Source organism: Marmota monax, unplaced genomic scaffold (genome assembly GCF_021218885.2).
Source record: "Marmota monax isolate L192 unplaced genomic scaffold, Marmota_monax_Labrador192_F-V1.1 WCK01_AAM20220418_F8-fsc00045, whole genome shotgun sequence".
NCBI classification, from domain to species: Eukaryota; Metazoa; Chordata; class Mammalia; order Rodentia; family Sciuridae; genus Marmota; species Marmota monax.
The window spans coordinates 12,655,571-12,671,415 of record NW_026692132.1 but is presented as its reverse complement, the minus strand read 5'-3'; the positions used below and the strand labels follow the sequence as shown (position 1 = coordinate 12,671,415).

Here is a 15,845-nt window from a genome sequence, read left to right as displayed (position 1 = left end):
TGCTGATTAATTCACAATTGAACTGTTCAGGTGAGGGTGCCGAATTTTCAAGAGCACCTTGAAAGGCAAAAGATATTTTTCATGTTTCAAAAAAAAAAATAATAACAACTCTTCTTCTTTCAGAAGTGTCAAATTTCTAACAACACAATGAGCATTTATTAAGACCTCAAAATGTTCTTGGAACCATGCTACGTGTTTTCCATACATTACTTTATCCTTCCAATTAGGAATGATATTACTCTATGATTCTAGAAGTTTCCTTTTAATTCTAATGCAATCAGATTCTATAGCATCCTCTGAATAAGTTCAGTCCCAAGCTTGGAAGTACTTATATAAGACCTTAATTCTCACATTTATTTTAATTATTACTTCTATTCTATGGGGGGAAATGGCAACTTTAATGGTTTAGTTAATAACATCTTGGCCAGTGTAATCCATTTTCTGTGTTTCAATAATATGAAATCTCTTAGTATTATCTACTTTAGACTCATAAAGCCTAAGCAATGATTGTTTTTTTTCTTATATTCCAAAAAATCAAATGTCTAAGAAATTGAATGACTTGTCCAAGTGAAATAGTTTTTATAGCTCAAGCTGATGCTGTGTGTGGAGAGGTTTTTTGTTTGTTTGTTTGTTTGTTTTGTTTTTCCTCCCCACTCCATTTGTATTGTTTGCTCTACAAAAAAGACAGCTTTGTAGATTTCACTTAGAATTTGAGATATAGACTCTACTTACCATTCTGAAAGTGAAACGCTTTTATAAAAATGTCATGTAAGTTAGTTTAAGAAGAAGACAGTCACTTTCAAATATATAGAAAAGAAATTTTTTCCATTTTCTATGTATTTGCATATACATAGAACTCCAGTAAGGCTTTGTCATCTCCCTTTACAGTTCACATGCGATTATGAATTTCACGATAAACTCCTATTGTACAAGTTGAACTATATCTAAAATTCTCCAACATGTTGATTAATAAGTTTTCTTATTGCATTAGTTATGCAAATTTTCAAAGAAAGAGTTGCCAATTTTGCGTGTTTTTTACCAATTTTTTTTACCTCTTTTTTTTTAATTTTTTATTGTTGGCTGTTCAAAACATTACATAGTTCTTGATATATCATATTTCACACTTTGATTCAAGTGGGTTATGAGCTCCCATTTTTACCCCATATACAGATTGCAGAATTACATCAGTTACACATCCATTGATTTACATATTGCCATACTAGTGTCTGTTGTGTTCTGCTGCCTTTCCTATCCTCTACTATCCCCCCTCCCCTCCCCTCCCCTCCCCTTTTCTCTCTCTGCCCCTTCTACTGGCATTCATTTGTCCCCCTTGTATTATTTTTCCCTTTCCCCTCACTTCCTCTTGTATGTACTTTTGTATAACTCTGAGGGTCTCCTTCCATTTCCGTGCAATTTCCCTTCTCTCTCCCTTTCCCTCCCACCTCTCATCCCTGTTTAATATTAATCTTCTTCTCATGCTCTTCGACCCTACTCTGTTCTTAGTTACTCTCCTTATATCAAAGAAGACATTTGGCATTTGTTTTTTAGGGATTGGCTAGCTTCACTTAGCATAATCTGCTCTAATGCCATCCATTTCCCTGTAAATTCTATGATTTTGTCATTTTTTAATGCAGAGTAATACTCCATTTTTTTTACCTCTTAAGTAGGCATATGAAAAATAAATTTAGAAAAAAAAATCTAAAAAAATAAATTTAGACTATCTCTTTAAAAAAATCACCATTATGATTCCATTATATTCAATCCAGTCAGAGGAGAGAACTTGACAGAAGAGTCCAAAAACTAGGTGGAATATTTTATCCTTATTCTTAAGATTATAACCAACACTGTTTTAAGATAGACAACATTAAGGCATCACAGATGTACTAATTCCTAGCTCAGGAACTTTAAGCAAGTTCTATCCTCTTTCTAAATACCAATCCTCCCAAGTTCAACAGGAAGATAGATACACAATAGTTTTTACTGAAGTTGGTTGTTGTGAGAATCAAATAATATAATATTTATAAAGGGCTTAATACAGTGCTTGTGATACAGTGAGTATTCATTACATGTTGATCATAATGATATTTTAGAAGTCTTCTGGCTTAAAATACCATTCTTGAAGGTAGCATTAAAAATCATTCTTAGGGGAGGGGAGAGGTGGGGAGAGGGGAGGGTGGAGGATGGGAAAGGCAGCGGAGCACAACAGACACTAGTATGGCAATATGTAAATCAATGGATGTGTAACTGATGTGATTCTGCAATCTGTGTATGGGGTGAAGGTGGGAGTTCATAACCCACTTGAATCAAAGTGTGGAATATGATATGTCAAGAAATTTGTAATGTTTTGAACAACCCACAATAAAAAATTTAAAAAAAAAATCATTCTTAATTTGTGGCCATGTGGAGCTACTGGAGCTACTTCAGACTAATCAACTCAGATCAGTTAATTTAATGCAATTAAGTGCATGTAACGTTTTGGTCTCAAAAAGAAATCTCCTGAGTGTAAGAAAGAAAGATGAAAAACCAACCTTTACCAAGTTTGGCATGAGTATCTAGAATTTAAGCTCAATCAATTGAAATAATCAAAGACCCATAAATAAATGTCATTAAATTTTAAAAATTAACAGAAGTAATTAAATTATGAGTTCATGTTGCTTCACACTTTTGCTAATTATTTATGCTCCACTTCCTGAAGTATGTTCTACAAAATTACTTTACATTCAGGGACCTGGGATGTTTTCCATCAGCACATCATTAATGGAGATTACACTAAATCTCCTGGTTTGATGCGTTTGTTAGCATGACTTAGATTTTTCAATACAGTGTTGCATAAACGTTTCTGCTCTCCTTGCAACTTAGGAAATAAGACATGGTCTGAGGTTCCCAAAGTATGAAGAACACTCACTACCAGCAGCTCAGGATGCTGAGGCAGGAGGATCATGAGTTCAAAGCCAGCCTCAGCAAAAGCAAGGCATTAAACAACTCAGTAAGAGCCTGTCTAAATGAAATATAAAAAAATGGGGTGTAGCTCAGTGGTTCGGTGCCCCCAAGTTCAATCTCCAGTACCCCTGCAAAAACAAACAAAAAAACCACTCATTAAAGGGACAGATAATATACTCTTGTCCTAGATTCTAAGAACACTTGCCTTGTCCAAATAAGACCACAAAAATTGGCTTCATCTGATGCTTCTTTTTTCACAGGTGGGAAAATCACAAGCGCTCAGCCAACCCTGCACACTCTCTCCACATCATCATCAGTAACATTGCTCTTGGCATTGATGATTCCTTCAAATTCCTGGTGAAAGCTGCCGACTTAATTTGATTTTCTTTGCTTTAGCTTGAGAACAGCAGTGAATAGAGTGTAGTTAATTGGAGACCCAGGACCCTGAGATAAGCTTTAAAACTTGGGACTACACATGGTGCACTTACAGGAGGTCGGGAGGAAAATATTACTTATCCATCAGGTTTCTCTTTGGTTTTTGTAAATGGAAAGGACAGTTCTTGGTCCAATAAAAATATGCAGATTGTATGTAATGAATTTTTGTAAGCAAAGGTAATTTCTGTCAAATGTATTCTGAATTTTTTTAATATGTTGGAATTTGATTTTATATCTGATGACTCTGAGTATGTGCCATCCATTTGTTAAGTGGTAACTAGCAGGTCTGTTTCAAAAACAAATACAAAACCAAGAATGAAAAGTTTGTTTAGACTCTGAGTCCAGTGTTTTTATTTTCTATTCAGCTAACTATTCCAATTGCCAAACCAGCAGGAGATATGAAAAATACTTCAGTTATGTGGCCCATTAAAGAATAAATACTCAAAATTTTTTTTCAAAAACATTATATGATTGCATAGGGAAATTGCAAGATTTATCAATACACTATTCTATATGCACCCCTAGAACCAGATAATAGGGTAGGGAATAAGCCATTAATATACATGCAAGGTAAATATAAAGTAAGTCCAAATGAATTTATTGTTTTCCATTAAGTTCTATGTTATCTAGCAATGAAGATTGTAAATGTTTATTTTTATTAATACAAGAGAGTTTAAAGTCACAAAAACATATGATGACTAAAAACTGAGACAATAATATGAAGCCACAGGCACTAACTTAAAAATATAACAAATGAGACAGAGCTTTTTAATTTCTCCACCTACTTTCAAAGCAAATTTGAATTAAATCCAATGCTTTCTTGTAACTACAAATAATTTTAAGGACAATGAAAATTTGTTGTGGAAATAATTATACAGACATATTGTCTGTGGATTAAAATGATTCAAGTACAGCAAATAAATACTTTTCAGAAAGTTCCGTGCCATTTATAAAATCTTACCAACTACTAAAATAAAGAAGAGCTATCGGATAAGTTGATTTTTAGAAAATTAATCTGTGGGAACATAGAATCAGCATAGGGACTCTGCTATTTCTTCCAGACACATACTGCTCGATTTTGTAGCTTGGGAGGTGATTACGACTTGCTATTTTGAGAAGTCAAATTGAACCTAAGTTATTCTAGATAGTCGTTGGAAAGCTAGGTGAAATTTTTCTACTTGATGAATCACGAATTTCTAGAAAATATGAGGATGCGCCAGAGTTGGCATTACACCCATGAAGATGTCTGAAAAGATTCATTGCAACCTCATTTGCCAGAAAAGAGCCTAGAGAAACTAGTCTTACAGGTGATGCTTACATGAGAACAAAAAGCAGTTTTCCTTTATTTTCCTTTATATAATCTAAACCTATCAACTCTATTTGCATCTTTACCACTAAGCATAACAGTATTAAGTTTAAATTGCTGATTAACCATTGAAGTATCAGAGGAAAGATTAGGGATTCCTTTTTTTTTGGGGGGGGGCATTACTAGGAATTGAACTCAGAGGTACTGGACCACCGAACTACATCTCCAGTCCTATGTTATATTTTATTTGGAGACAGGGTCTCACTGAGTTGCTTAGTGCCTCACCATTGCTGAGGCTGGCTTTGAACTTCCAATCCTCCCATCTCAGACTCTCCAGCCGCTGGGATTATAGGCATACACCATAACACCTGGCAAGATTAGGAATTCTGTTCTGAACAGCCTAAAGATTAGTTTTAGAGATATAGCATAACTATATATTTCAATTACTCGTTGTGTTTGGAGAAGATTACGTTCAAGACACTCCTGAACAAACACAAAGTAATTTAAAATACTATTTTAGTCAGAAGATTATAATAAACACTACAGATGGTGAATATGTTAGCCTTTAAATAACAACAATGAAGTGGCCTTTCTTGACTGACTCCTTTGAAGTGGGAGAGGCTCAACTTTGCAAATATAGGGATGCTAACTCTCCTAAGTATGATGTAATTTATGAAAACTAATTGTACAGCTGAAAAAAAAAATGAAGGTTATTTAAAAATTGGAAATAAATTTTACATATTTGATGAACCAAAGCATTTTCTTCCTTTTCTATAATATTCTATACTAGATTCAGTGAAGGGTTTCAAGAATGAAGATATACTAACATTTTTATAAAGCAAAACCCAATAAATATGTTGATGTATGACAACTTAAAATTAACCAATATCTCCAGGCACAATGACACATGCCTGAAATCCCAGTGACCTGAGAGGTTGAGGCAGGAGGATGGTATATTCGAGGCAGCCTCAACAATTTAGTGAGGCCCTAAGCAACTTAGAGAGACCCTGTATCAAAATTTAAAAAGAAAAATAAAATCTGTATCAAAATTTAAAAACAAAAATAAAAGCTGGGGATATAGATCAGCAGCAAAACACTCCTGAGTTCCATCTCCAGTACCAAATTAAAACCGATCAATATTTCCAAATAGCTGATGGATGGTACATATCTGCCAGAATATTTACGCATAGAATGTCAATGTTGTATTCTTACAGGAATCAGATATGGGATGTTTTTACTCAACATTCACAAAATATGTATTTTGCCTCATAAATCTATTTAAAAAACAGGATTTCAATGTTTATGTATTATGTATTACATATTTGTTACTTTGTAGAATGCAGACAGCATTCCTTATCAAGGTACATTATTTTTCAGCTACAGTACTAAGTGAGCTTTTTCCTGGATGGGATAGTAACCACAGTCTTAAATCACTAAAGAGACTGTATTTTTGTATAATGTCAATTGAAATTATGAAGAAAACAACACTCCTGATAATTAAAAATTTCATGAAAGCAACTGTTTTACACACCCAACTAAAGGTACTGTGGACTCCATGTCAAACCGTTAAATATACTGTATACAATCTGTATATATACTATATATAATGGTATATAACATGTGGAAGGCACAGTCAGATAATAGTTCTGTGTACTGTTCTTGTAACATTAGATCTTTTTAATAAATAATTCTGTTTTTATTGACTTTTATCTTCTCTCCTGTCAACTCTATGACTAGCTTCAAGCAGAGTGCAGAATGCTCCTGGTTACAGCAGAGTTTTCACATTGAACATATCATTGTGAGGATTCTGCATGCTGTTGTGACTTTAGGTTGAAAAATCTCTCCATAGATGTCCATGGTAGCTAAAACTTGAAAATTTGAAGCTATGACAAAGAATAAAATAAGCAAAAAAACGAGTACAGATGGGATAAGTTCACAGGGTTTAATTCATAATTTCTTTCTTTTCAGGAAAGGAGTTTCATTAAATCAGTTTTGCAGACAAATTGTTTTTTAAAAATGTATACTTCTGCTTTTTTATATTAGGAACAGTCAATTCCATTCTGTATCAGGTACCATTTTAATTGACAGAGTTACCCGCTCTATTGTCTCCCCTTAGTGCCATGCATACATTTCTATTATTCCAGTAATCACATAAAAATTATTGTTTATGAATATTTTCCTCTACTATCCAGGCTCTAGGATCATACAGGGGAGACAATGTTATCATCTTGGAATCTCTCGCACCAAACCGAGGTGAGCACCCTACTCAACCTGAACGCCCACATCTGAGTTCTCACTCAGTAGGTCAGACATTAGGGAACTTTAATTTTTAAAAATTTTCCAATTGAAAAAATGATACAACTCTACTAAAGGGACTATTTAATAAGGTGTTTTACAGATATACTCTTTGACAGAACTGTCCCACATCCAGTAATCTACCCCTAAGATAGACTAGCAAAAATGTGCCAATGAATAGCTAAAATAAGCAAATAAATAAGGTGGAGGAGAATGAATATGCCCCCTTTTGTGTAAGTAGTAGAAAAAATACAAACATTCACATTGGGTAATGTTCTCAAGAACAAATAATGGAAGAAAAAACCTGAAGATTTGGTGCCTCATTGAGAAAGAAGATGAGACATGGGGACAAATATGCAACAAAGCATTCTCTCAGTGTACTTATTTCACACTTTGTCCTTAGACCTATATAACTGCTTTATGTTAGTGCAAAAAAATAAAACAAAAAAAGCTCAGGAAAAACCTAAGCAACCTCCAAAAGTTTTTTTCTCAGCAAAAGAAATAATCTGTGAGGTGAACAGGGAGACTACATCCTGGGAACAAATTTTTACTCCTCACACATCAGCTAGAGCTCTAATCTCTAGGATATATAAAGATCTCAACAAGATAAGCACCCCAAAAAATAATCCAATCAATAAATGGGCCAAGGACCTGAAAAGACACTTCTCAGAAGAGGATATACAATCAGTCAACAAATATATGCAAAAATGCTCATCATCTCTAGCAATCAAAGAAATGAAAATCAAAACTACTCTAAGATACCATCTCACTTCAGTCAGAATGGCAGCTATTATGAAGACAGACAACAAGTGTTGGTGAGGATGTGGGGAAAAAAGTACACTCATACACTGCTGGTGGGACTGCAAACTAGTGCAGCCAATTTGGAAAGCAGTATGGAGATTCCTTTGAAAGCTGGGAATGGAATCACCATTTGATTCAGCTATCCCTCTCCTTGGACTATACCCAAAGAACCTAAAAACAGCATACTACAGGGACACGGCCACATCAATGTTTATAGCAGCACAATTCATGATAGCTAAACTGTGAGGCCAACTTAGATGTCCTTCAGTGGATGAATGGATAAAAAAAAATGTGGCATTTATACATAATGGAATATTACTCAGCACTAAAAAAGAATAAGATCATGGCATTTTCAGGGAAATGGATGGCATTAGAGAAGATTATGCTAAGTGAAGTTAGCCAATCCCAAAAAAACAAATGCTGAATGTCATCTCTGATATAAGGGGGGTGACTCAAAATGGGGTAGGGAGGGAGAGCAGGGGAGGAGGATTATCTCTAGATAGGGAATAGGGGTGGGAGGGAAAAGAAGGGAGAAGGGGAATAGCAAGGATGGTGGAAGGAGACTGTCATCATTATACAAAATACATGTATGACGATGTGAAAAAAAATACTAAGCAACCTCTAGAAATTGAGAATAGGGGGATGATGACCTAAATATTTAGCAACCAAATAGGTGTAACTTAAAATTTTTCCTCATAAAAGAATTATAAGAACATAGGTAAATATTTCAAATTAGTCAATGGACAGTACGTCCCTAATGGGTCACACTCCAAGGACAATATACACCTACAGACACACACACACAAAATCTTAAATTATATCTATTGGTCTTCTTATGGGTAGCATAATAAAATATTTTTAACTAGCCAAATATAAACATATAAATGTTAAAAGTATTGAAACAGCAAAATTTTAAGATGGGAGATGATACAAATATATTTAAGTTAAATAAAATCCTGTTTGAGAAATGTGTTAATTCATAATTTATTTAACCTTTTTCTTAAAAATAACCTCTTTTCTAGCTTTGTCCAGTGAAAAAAGTTTAGAAAAATAATGAATACCCTTAATGCACAAATAACACAAAGAATGCATATACCATGCACAAAATGTGGTCTACATCTCCATGGACCACTAAAAGGAATCAGGACTTTCTTGGAGAAATGATAATTTAAGGCTTACAGTAGAAAATGTACAAGATAAGTCTGGAACTTATTATTGTATCTATAAAGACCACTGTTGTCATGACAAAAAAAAAAAAAAAAGTGCCGTAAAGACTTCCCTCTGGCAAATTGGAACAACTTGAGCTTAAATAGAACAATGACTGCAAAGAATTGGAACATACTAGCTATCCAAAATCACACACTCATACTGCCACAGGCACACAAATCATTGGTTATCTTTATTGAACTCAGGAATCACCCTCTAGAATTCTTATAAGATTTTATGCTTCCTTTTCTGTAAGAACTGTGTTCCATGATAAACCAAATATTTGATAAAAGGAAATCTCCATATTAGAGAAGAATCACAACTAATAAATTCAAAACTTAGAATCAAATTTTTAAAAAGTTATTCAGGCAAAGATTATCAGGTTTTCAAACCACCAGATCAAATGCTGAAGAACAATATTTACTAGTGATATCAGGATACCACTGTCTGAACCCATCACTGAAAGTCACACAGATATTAGGTCCAACCTGATATGACGGAAGATGATGTATACACAGAACTACACCTTTAATAGTCTTAAAAATTATCATGAACCTGGCAAAACTCTTACTGTGGTTTTGCAAGAAATAATTGAGGGGAAAAAAAGAGAACATCTTAAATAATACCATAAGAAAGGAATCAGATACATTCTGAATGTGGATATTCTATAGAACCAAAGATCCAGTTTCTTCCACAAATAAATGATATGCAGATGTAAAATGAGGAAATATTAAAACACTACAGCAAACTAAAGAGGAACACAACATGTGGAACTTCTTGTGGTCCTGATTTGAACATAAACTCAGAAATTCTGAAAATAAACAGTGTTAGGTAGAGAAAAGGGAATGGTAGCAGTACCAATAGTTTTTTTTTTTTTTTTTAATGTGAATTCAGTTATATAAAAAAGCTAAAACTTTATATATGTTAAAATTATTATCTTCTAAAATATTTACAACTATCGTATTCTAAACCAAAATATGACTAATTATTGATATGAAAGTGTCATTTTAAATGAAATATTTCATTAAAAATTTTATAGATGAGCCAGGTATGGTGGCACATGCTTGTAATCCCAGCTACTCAGAAGACTGAGGCATGAGTATCACAAATTAAAATCCAGTCTGGACAATTTAACAAAACCCTGTCTTGTTAAAAAATGAAATAAAAAGTGCTGAGGATATAACTCAATGGTAGAGAGCTTGCCTAGTATGTATGAGATCCTGGATTCAATCCACAGGACTTAAACAATTGCAGATGAAATTAAGTTCAATTTATCATTTTATTAAACTAAAATATTTGCAATTCTAGCCTTCAGTATTCATCTTGTGGCCAACACGAAGAATCTATTTTACTTCATGTGTGCTGTGTCCAGACTGACATGCATAAAGATTTAGGAATAATATGAGCTATTTACTATAGCAAAATATTCTTCCATTCTCATATACAACTATTCAGAAAACTTAATTCCTAATTCATGAGTCACTTCTGCAGTCACTAGAATCCCTGGGCTAATTTTTTTTTCTTTTTATTGATTTTTTAAAAAAATATACGACAGTGGAATGTATTACAATTCTTATTACACATATAGAGCCCAATTTTTCATATCTTTGTATATAAAGTATATTCATTCACACCAATTCATGTCTTTATACATGTACTTTGGTTTTTTCATTACAATTCTTATTACACATACATACAATTTTTCATATCTGTTTGTATATAAACTAGGTTGACACCCAATCGTGTCTCCATACATGTACTTTGGATAATGATGTCCATCACATTCCACCATCCTTGCTAATCCCCTGCCCGCTCCTTTTCCCTCCCACCCCTCTTCCCTATCTAGAATTTATCTATTCCTCCCATGCTCTCCCTCCCTACCCCACTATGAGTCAGCCTCCTTACATTAGAAAAAACATTTGTCATTTGTTTTTTGAGGATTGGCTAACTTCACTTAGCATTATCTTCTCCCACGCCATCCATTTACCTGCAAATGCCATGATTTTATTCTATTTTATTGCTGAGTAAAATTGCATTGTGTATGTATGCCACATTTTTTATCCAGTCATCTACTTAAGTATGTACAGATAAAATGAAATGATTCTAGAATTTGTCTTATTTTTCAATATTTGAATACTCGAATATTTCCAAGTAAAAAACAATTTAGGGTGTATACTATATAAAGCAAGTATAGCAGGATGCTCATAATCATTGAAGCTGAGTAATGCATTAGTGAACATTATTATTCTATTCTCCATATTTGTGTAAGTTTTTCTTTTTCCATAATATAAAGGCAATGACCTCTTGTTTTAGACTCCTTGGCAGAAATATTTTTCTATAAAATGTCACTAAAACCTTTTAATGGGGATCACAGATGTATCTGTGTGTCTGAGTCTTTAGCACTTTTGATGAAATACTTAATTATTGTTCCTTAATATTTTTATAAAACAGAGACACCAAAAATCTTAATTTTTTTCTGCTTTTAATAAAAGAAAACTTGTTCCCATAAATTTTAACATTTCACCTTGATATTTACTATCTTTCAATACTTACATAATAGTAATACCACCGAGTAGCATCTTTGTAAAATATATATTACACATAATTATGTAAGAATTTTTATATCATACTAAATTATATAGGTAAAAATAATGTTCACTAAATAGCTGGTTTTTCCGACCACACAAATTGAATTATAGTTTCAAGAAACAATTGCTGCATGCATTGCATTACCATTGCCTCTTGACCTAAATGTCAATACAGTAAAAGAAGTTAGCAACTCATGTTCTGTCAACAGGTGACCCAGCTGCAGCATGACACAAATATTCAGAGATGGCCAATTTCCTATCTTTATTGATTCATCTGATTTCTAATTTTTAATTAAACCCATGCCAGTTACCAGAAAAATCCCATATCTGGCCACAAATTTGGATCCCCTCATCAGTGATCTCTGTGGCAAGTTATACACTAACTTATAGCAGGAACTAATAACTGTGTAAGTGAACATGTCACAATAGTTTAGAAACATTCCAATGACAATCATTATCCTGTGCAAATCATTACCCTCACCAAACCTGTTTCCTCCTCTCCCTGCGAATACAACTAAACCACCTCTCAGTCACTTTTGGACTTAGTGGGGACTCAAGTACTTATCCATACCTAACAGAAAGTGACACATACTATCTAGCAGTAGCCTAACTAATACAATCTTGATTTTAACTTCTATAAATAATGTCTTTTTACTAAGACATGTGGCCTTTCAATTATTCTAAAAGCAAAAGGAAACAAATTGAAGAAAGTGATCTGGGAGTTAAAATTTGTGTCCTTTTGTGTACCTCTCCAGTCTCCACTGGTTTCGCATTCTTGCTAGACCCCAAGATGCATGCTTCACCTCATCGTCCACCACACAGACATGTCCTTGAGATCCACTCAATTCCACGACATAGGAACAAACAATACCTTGACCTGGAGTATTAGGAACTACCCTTTGGCTGCTGCTTTAAAAAACAGACTAACCAGAAGTAATTTTATGGTTCTGATCCCTCTCATGGCTTCTGCACTTAGTCAATGGAGTCATAGTGTGAGGCATAAAATCTGTCCACCCAACAAGCTCCTAAAGGTATTCGATGATACAGAAGAGAAGCACACAAAGGTAATTCCTTGGTAGGTAACAATGACCCATTGGAAATAGAAGATAATGGAGCCAGAAATATAAATTTGCTTCCCTATTTTCTCCCACACTTGGTTTTTTCATGCAGCCTACAGGGAAATGTCCCATACGGCCATGCACAAGTGCTGATGCCATCAAAGCTTGTCAAATATCAATGGAAATTGAGTGCTTATCATCTCATCTTACTTCCCATTCTTTCAACTTACTTCTTTTTTCCTTCACTTATGCTGTCCTGAGATGGCACCAAAATAGTTCTCTAGGGAACCTGGGCTCAGTCCCTGTTATCCATTAAAAGCAACCATGGTTCCTCAGAGAAACAGCCGATTCAAGGTCTAGGGAAAGAATTCTACAGGAATAGGCTGCATCATCTAGTAAAGCCAGAAAGCAAGGAAGTTGAACAAACAGGGTCATGACATAAGATCCATGTGGAATTAGGCTCAGTAGCACGTGTGGAGTAAATAAGAGGATTAGAAAAATCAGTTTTCAATCCCTAATGAAATGTTTATTCAGGCTATACTTATTAATGGCTTCTAAGAAAAAGAAAACATGAAGAGAGTGACTGATGCAGAATTTGACATTGGATTACCACCTAAACCTACTAATTTTAGTATCACTAAGAGTGAGACAACTTCACATTGACAACCAGATGTAATATAATTTTAAGTACTGAAATATTCTTTTTTTTTTGGGGGGGGGGTGGTGCTGAGGGGTTCCAGGGATTGAACTCAAGGGCACTCAACCACTGAGCCACATTTCACATTTTGTATTTGGTTTAGAGACAGGGTCTCACTGGATTGCTTAGTACTTGATTTTGCTGAGACTGGCTTTGAACTTGAGATCCTCTTGCCTCAGCCTCCTGAGCCGCTGGGATTACAGGTATGTACCACCATGCCCAGTCTAAGTACTAAAATATTCTTGATAAAAAATAAATAGATCCAAAGTTTAACCAACTTCTATGTATACTAGTTGCAAAAACAAAACAGGGAATTGAAAAAAAATATGAAACTATAAAGAAGTAACTGACCAAATTCAGAATGTGGGAAATTCTTTAGGATAATGACAGTTTATAAGAATAATAGTGATGAGCAATAATAGAAGCAAAGCTCCTCTTTAAAATAAACTTAAGTAATAATCTGCAAAGAATATAGAGTGTAATTTAAATAATTCATAATAAATAATATTTAAGTGACTATGGAACATGATATATGGCTAAGTAGATGTATACTAATTTGTTAGGTGTGATAAGATAGTATGTTTATTTTAGACAGATAATGTTTAGAAAAATATGAAATGACATGATAGCAGAGGTTTACTTCAAAATATTGCAGAGATGAAGGAAGGAATAAAAGAAAGGAAGGAAGAAAAGGGAAAATTTTTTAAAGGAATACACAGAACAAGCATGGCAAAATATTGATATTGCATCTAGGGGATAAGTACATGAAGTTTTCTACAATTTCAATCTTATAAAATTTTCACAATGAACTTTTAATTAATTACCACAATATCAAAAAGAAGGAGGGAATAAAATAGCCTTTGTATACAGTCTTTGAAAGAAGCAACTCAGTGCTACTTGAGGCAAACTTTCAAATTTAAAATATATATCTAATGTGATCATTTGTATTGACTTCAGTGTGGTTTTTTTAAATTTATTATAGGAAACAATTAGCAAATTTGCTAGATTGTGAAATATAAATTTTAAAATAAAATTTAAGATCAGAGTTTTGCTGATTACTTATTGTGAAATTTTAAAACCAAAATTTTAAGTAAAACCATTTATAATAGTCAGTCTTCATTATCCTTTAAAGATGGATTATTTGACTGGCAAACTGCATACAAAAATATATTAAAAAGAGTCCACTATGATCAAGCGAGGTTCACTCCAGGGACGAAAGCGTTGGTTCAAAAAACAGAAATCAATAAACATAATTCATCACATCAATAATTATCTCAATAGATGCAGAAAAAGCATTTGACAAAATATAACACCTCTTCATGTTCAAAATACTAGAAAACCTAGGGATAGTAGGATCATACCTCAACTTTGTAAAAACTATATATGCCAAACTCAAGGCCAATATCATTCTAAAAAGGAGAAAAGTTGAAAGCATTTCCTCCAAAAACTGGAACAAGACAGGGATGCCCTCTTTCACCACTTCTATTCAACATTGTCCTAGAAACTCTAGCCAGAGCAATTAGAGAGCAGAAAGAAATTAAAGGGATATAAATAGGAAAAGAAGAACTCAAACTATCATTATTTGCTGAAAAAAAATGATTCTATATTTAGTATACCCAAAAACTCCTTCATAAAACTTCTAGAACTCTTATGAATTCAATGAAGTAGCAGGATATAAAATTAACACCCATAAATCAACTGGATTCCTAGACCTCAGTGATGAATCAACGAAAAGAGAAATTAGGAAAACTATTCCATTCACAATAGCCTCAAAAAATGAAATATCTGGGAATAAATCTAACAAAAGAGGTGAAAGATCTATACAATGAAAACTACAGAACACTGAAGAAATTAAAGACGACCTTAGTAGATGAAAATATCTCCCATGTTCTTGGACAGGCAGAATTAATATTGTCAAAATGGCCATACTACCAAAAGGTACTATACAGAGTTAATGTAATTTCTGTTGAGATTCCAGTGATGTTCTTCATAGAAATAGAAAAAGCAGTTATGAAATTAACTTGGAAAATTAAGAGACCTAGAATAGCCTAAGCGATCCTCAGTGACAAAAGTGAAGCAGGAAGCATCAAATACCAGATCTTATATTATACTATAGATTTATAGTAACAAAAATGTCATGGTATTTGCACCAAAACAGGCATGAATACCAATGGTAAGAACAGAAGACAGAAACAAACCCACATATACACAGTTATCTCATACTAGACAAAGGCACCCTAAACTTTCACTGGAGAACAGATAGTCTCTTCAACAAACTGTGCTGGGAAAACTGGAAATCCATATTTAATAAAATAAAATTAGACCCCTATCACTTACCCTGCACAAAACTCAAAGTAGATCAAAGACATAGGCATTAGACCAGAGACCCTGTGCCTACTAGAAGAAAAAGTAGGCTCAAAATTTCTATCATGTTGGCTTAGGAACTGAATTCCTCAATGAGACTCCTAAAGTACAAGAAGTCAAATCAAGAATTAATGAATGGGATGGTATCAAACTAA

General features: G+C 33.7%; 1 protein-coding gene across 1 annotated transcript in view; it reads left to right on the top strand.

The window, feature by feature from the left end:
* Positions 1-6,243, top strand: part of Cntn5 (contactin 5) — a 1,252,743-nt gene extending 1,246,500 nt beyond the window's left edge. Inside the window, exon 25 of the mRNA XM_058570757.1 lies at positions 3,201-6,243. Coding sequence (XP_058426740.1) covers positions 3,201-3,301 — 101 coding nt within the window. The 3' untranslated portion in view covers positions 3,302-6,243. The remainder of the gene's footprint in view (positions 1-3,200) is intronic.
* Positions 6,244-15,845: the final 9,602 nt, after the last annotated feature.